At 39.4% G+C, this 6,000-nt stretch overlaps 1 protein-coding gene across 1 annotated transcript in view; it reads right to left on the reverse strand.

The window, feature by feature from the left end:
• The window catches only part of LOC131876422 (uncharacterized), a 28,574-nt gene extending 24,438 nt beyond the window's left edge, over nucleotides 1-4,136 (reverse strand). The window contains exon 1 of the mRNA XM_059221780.1: nucleotides 3,551-4,136. Within this exon, the coding sequence (XP_059077763.1) occupies nucleotides 3,551-3,854 (304 nt within the window). The 5' untranslated portion in view covers nucleotides 3,855-4,136. The remainder of the gene's footprint in view (nucleotides 1-3,550) is intronic.
• Between the last annotated feature and the right edge of the window lie 1,864 nt (nucleotides 4,137-6,000).

Raw genomic sequence — 6,000 nt, forward strand, 5'->3', positions numbered from 1 at the left:
CCTGAATATAAAGTGTTCATGCATGAGATCACCAATTCTTTGCCAAAAGCCTCATCACCCTCTTTGAAGTTACAGTATCTAATTAGTGTAGAATTAACCATCCTTGGTTGGATAATCTAGGACCAAAGTCTTCAGGACTAGCTATTGGGCCTTTTTCGAACCAGGGGGGCTGAGGTTCTTATCTTGATTAGAGCCATCCTCCTGAGTTGGAGAGGCCATGTTCAGGGTAGGAGGAAAGGCTTGAAAAAACCCAAAGCATCGGGCTTCATTTTAGGACAATCTTTTCTAAGATGAAAACATTTAAGTTGTGTACTAATAAAGGGATAAAAAATAAAATAAAAATACCAAAACGTACAGATCATTGCTATTGGTGCAGATTAAATTTATGCTGTGAATAAAAAGTAAATTGATGAAGCTACAAAAAACTTATAACAAATTGTAAAATTGTGAATATCATCAAAAGATAAAAGAAGTAGAATTTTAGAGGAAGAGGCACATTTTACCACAACTAAGAAGGGGAGATAAGTTCAGTTGTCGTTGTTTTTCCCGTATCTTTAGATGGCCATGCATTCTAAAAAAAGCAGTGAGCCTGTGGTGACTCTTGAAATCTTTCATAGGAGCATGCTCAGCACTCCAAATAGATTCATCCCATTTCCTTAAAGTTAATATCCTTGATCTCCCCAATGAGAAAAAACATGCAATGTTCATAAAAACTCTCCAAATCAACAAGACACTTACCTTCGAGGATTTGAAGTACATGCTCAGCATTCCATCCAAATTACTGCTAAATTCTTACATACTATTTAGTGCCTAATTGAAAAACATGTGATGTTTGTGAAGATTAGTTTTGTAACTTTTGTGCCATCTATAGTTCAACAAGAAACTCGCTTTTTCGGGTTTGAAGTTGCATCCAAGCACTTCATCTTGACCGCGCTTATATTGTTCAAGTGTGTGATGTCCCCTTCTAGTTGACATCTGTCAGCTGAGTAGATTAGCCTATGACTAACCCTCGTAGGCTGATGAGGTTGGGTAGAGGGTCCTCTAGAGTTTGATTCACCACCTTCAGAGCAAGCACTCCAGGTCTGGTCTTCGTTTGAGGTCTCCAGGACTCCGTTTGAGATACTTTCTATTTTTAGCAGTCTTGCTATTTATAGCCAGTAGGTTGGGCAAGGACAGATTATGGTTTGGCAGTCTCCAGTTCAGACGGCAGGCATTTCTGATGAATACTTAGAGAGATATTAATATTTAATTATTTTTAATTATATATTAAATGGCGAACTTTAATGTTTTAATGTTTTAAAAAGTCACTTTAAGTTATAACTTAAGTGAGGGTCTATTTCTCATCAGATGGGGCCAGTTTTTATATTAAATGGAAGATGATTTATTTTTGACACTTCAATAGTCAAAAATAAATAATAAAAGTTAAAACATCATTAAAGGCCAAGTCGCGCCTTTCTTGGGAATCGCGCCAACCCTAAATGGAGAAGATTAAAGAAGATTTTAAGTCTTCTTTTTCATTATGCTAAGTTTTGATATTTTTGTTTGGAGCTTTGAGAGGAGTTTTGACCTAGGGTTTCAGCAGAAGATTCTTCTGCAGTGATCAGAGGTATCGGTACAGGAAAACGTGGGATTCTTGTGCAACAGCATCAGAGGTTGTGAAATATCAGCTGATCTTGCTCTTTCAGTTGGTTTTATCCAGAAACCAAGATTGGACAGATTGGAAAGGGGTTTATTAATTTTTATGCAAAAGATTGATTGCAGCCGCAGAGTCAGAACAGAGGTAGGAATAAGTGTGTGACAGATGGGGGTTTTGTGCATGTACAGCTTGCTGATCTGCCGTACCTTTCTTCCTTGAAAGGGTACGATTTTTGCTGAGGAGTCCAAAAATTCCGAAACAAATGCCAAAAGGGACGCCTTGCAAATGTCTTTCCATCGGGCTAACATGCAAGTATTTCGGCTCAGTTTAAAATAAATTGCAGCTTGCTGTCATAAAATCTGTGCATGACCAGCAATAGGAAAATAAGGGTTTTAACAGAATATACTGGTATTTATCAGTTCTTCTCTAGCTGCTTGTTATTTTTATTTTATTATTAAATAAATGATGAACGGATGTAATGAAGGTTTGATCAGTGTTGTTGAATATAAATTGATTCCCAGCAAATACCATTAGTTGCTTTTTGTGCTTAAGATTGTCAAAATTCTATTTGCTGTCATTATTTGCAAAGAACACACTTGAAACGCAACAGGTTCAGCAAAACGTTAGTTGTCTCAGTTGAGGGCCTTTTGAGGTTCTTACAAAGTGATATTCTTTGAATCTCCAATAAAAAAGCATGCAATATCCATGAAGATCTGTTTTTGCCTACTATACAGTTCAACAAGACACATAGGTTTGAAGTGCATTCTCGGAGCTTCACCCGAATTCATCCTGTATGCTTACAATCAAACACTTCAATTTGCAGATGAAAACAAGTAATGCCCACAAATATCTGTTTTTCTTACTATATCAAAGCTTAAAGTCTGTTTGTGTGCCCAACTGTTTGAGAGACAGATAAATCTGCAAATGCTTCTAGAAGACTCTCAAACCAAATCTTCACATCCACTATCCTATAATTGGTGGAATGCATGCGAACAGAGAAGTTTTCTTGCATGGTTTGGACTTGTTCAACAAAGAATTGTTATAGTATGGTTTAGCGCCCTCTTATCTTGAGTTGTGAAAATTACCAAACTATCTGGATCTTGCAAAGTTCATATTGGGTTGTGACTACCAATCTACCAGGATTCAGCAAGCTCATCTGGGTTGTGATAATTAATCGCTAGGCTACCAAGATTCAAGAAGCTCAACTTGAGTTGTGACAATCACCAAACTACCAGGATTCAGCAAGATCATCTAGGGTTGTGACAATTACACTACCTAGATTCAGCAAAGTTGTGTCGAATAGGGCATCTAACTGGTCAACCTGATCAATGTCGTCTATAACAATATAAAAATACAAAGAGCTTCCCCTTTAAAAACCATACGAGAGATAGCCAGTTACATGGAATAGAGGAAGATCTTCTTCACCAAGATCTTTGAGGAGCTTACTTTACAAAGAAGACAGCTCTCTTTTCGCATATGATTTTCTCACTTTAGTCGGATCACATGATCCATAGCATTCTGAACGGCTGTGTCTGAAAAATTCTTCGCCCAGAGTTATTTTCGCAAACCCTCATTCAAAATATAGTAGCCATTTGAACTTTCTTATCCTTCTTTTGCCATAAATGGCTTTCGAAACCCCTAAAAGTTCACCAACTTCGGCTGATTATTTTGCTTACCTCTTGTCTATCTCATGAGCACAACAAACTCATTGGCTTATCATCAACATTGAAAATTAAGAGGAAAAAAACAAGAATTTAATCACAAAGAATTTCTGAAAACAGTGTTGGAAGGAGTAAAGAAGTGATCCATCGAAACACTTCCATAAAATCTTACTGATTTTATGCTTGCTTGGGTACTAACAAAAGTAAAACCACAGATAAAATGATCCATCCAAAGCATAAAATAAAGACTTACCAATTTTATGCCGAACTCGTAGCCAGGAGTGCACTACATCAGCATATACTCCAAGGTTCAGAGCGGATGGCATCACGTCATAAAACATTGCAATTTGAGCTGAAAGAGAACAGAGGTTACAAGAAAATGAAATAAAATACGATTCTCCCAATTCCATCTGTTGAGAACTAAGAAAGGTCTTCGAAACATCCAAGCAATGGGAAACAGTTTGAAAAGCCGTGATTACAGACATAGGTTTTCGACAGTTTGAAAAGCCGTGATTACAGACATAGGTTTTGGACACTTTGAAAAGCCGTGAATTCATACTGGGGTTTTGGATAGTTTGAAAAGCCGTGAATTCGGACTAGGGTTTTGCAGACAAGTAGCCAACCGGTTTGAACGGGCAGCCAGGTAGCCGAGAGGGGTTTTGTTTTGGTTTAGTGGCTGCACAGTTTCGCCTGAAGACAGTGTGGAGGGGACATTGGCTTTTGGTGCGTCCAGAGATCGCAGCTAAAACAAGGCAGTCGAGGTTTTTTAGGGTGCGCCTTCCTCTAGCCTTCGGTGGAAGACTTTTTTTTCAGCGCTAGGTTGCTATTAGGCGAGAGGAGCAAATACGTCCGTGGGTCCACAAGATGATATAGAACATGTGCATCATGGCCCCACACATGACCGCCTTATTGGGCAAAATTTGCGCAACTGCACATCAAAAACATAGCAGAAAAAATCGCATAAATATTCACATTAAACATAAAACCTTTCGGGCCATACATGTATCCATTACCAAAAAACATAACATATTGCATAACATTTGGAAATATTAAATACAAAATAAACACATGTCAGCGTGGGCACTTTCACGTGCAACCATGCCAAAGAGTGGGCCCCTCTAACAAAAAAAAATGTCATTGTAAAAGCTTTAAACATGACCAAGTTTTTGTTATGCGGCCTCAGACACCAATAAAACAAGCATAACATAAACATTAATATTGCCAACACGACATGCATGGACCCAACTACGACCCTTCACATAGCACATTTTGGTTAGTTTGGGTCCACATCGGCGTTGCGACACCTCCTTCCCCTGGCACAGTACCCAACACTCTATCGCCTTTGTACAGCCCGTCATGTCTCCTTCCCGTCTCGTCACGCCAACTCCCACCTGCAACGACAGCAAAAATCGTGTAAGGCCACCAAATTCCAACCAAAAACAATCAAATAAGGCTTAAATGAATTACTTCTGCAGATTCAATAGACAAACAATGCAATTCCAAATTTCAAATTCGAAACAACACATTAAAAAGGGCGAAACCACGCAATCTATGTATAAAACATAAATTCCCATCTCATTACAAGAGTCAGATTCGAAAGAATACAGTGCAAGAGAAAAACAAAAAGCAAAAACACGGAGTGGCAAAGATTCAACAAAAGCACACGAGTATTGTTCTTGTTACCATACATATTTTTCTACATCACACTGTTAGATCACATTTTCTCCTTTACAATCTATATAAACTGTAACGTTTAATCTGAAACATTTTGAAGCATTCCTAAGCATTCTCAGAAAACCAATCCCAAGCATTCCCAGAGACCATTCCCAGGCATTCCCAGAAACCATTCCCAAGTATTGACAAGCATTCCCAGCAACCATTCCCACTAAAAATTACGTATTCAGTTACTTTTAAATTAAAAACATTAAGCAATATAATGCTTACCAAAAATGTGTCAACACATACACACGTATTCATTCAGTCTTGCATTTGCTTCTTTTGCTTGGGTGAGGGGACGTAGTCTTCGTTGTCCTCGGACTCCGCAGGAACCTCTGGTACTTCGTACCAGCAACCAGTGTCATCTGCAACTCTCGCATCAGCTGCACCTCTCGAAATTCCCTCTCCTACCGCCTCACCTGCACCTCCCGACATTCCCTCACCTCCTACACCACCTGATGTTCCTTCATTTACCTTCTTCCTCTCCATGAGCCGCATCTCCAGCATTGTCCATTCGAGTGTGGTTTCGGCAGACCTTGCCTTGCGGTCTGCCCCCACTTCCCATCGAATGAAGGGGAAAATTGTAGGAACCCCACGACCCAGTTCTCGCTTAAGCACTTCAAACCCTAGCCTTAGAATAGTTGTTACGAAAAGTTCATCGAGATTCGGCAGCCAGTCATCGTCCACGATTTCTTTCAACAACCATTTAACTTTCTCTGAGCTTTTCCCAATCTACCACCATGCCCACGATGTTCGCATACGTCCAATACCGGTGATCTGTGTTCGTGAAATAGTCACCCAGAAACAATTTCAAGTACCGAAGAAACCTGTCATCCCCGAACTTGAATACGACCTTCAACCTTTTATCGGTGATCTTGCCCCTAAAGGCCAGTTGTTGTCTCGTTGTGTAAAGGGTGAAGGTGGCTTCCACATCTTCTTCAAACACTACACACATATACAAAACTTCTAGATTTATGAAGGGAATGT

This window comes from Cryptomeria japonica, chromosome 5, assembly GCF_030272615.1.
Source record: "Cryptomeria japonica chromosome 5, Sugi_1.0, whole genome shotgun sequence".
Lineage (NCBI taxonomy): Eukaryota > Viridiplantae > Streptophyta > Pinopsida > Cupressales > Cupressaceae > Cryptomeria > Cryptomeria japonica.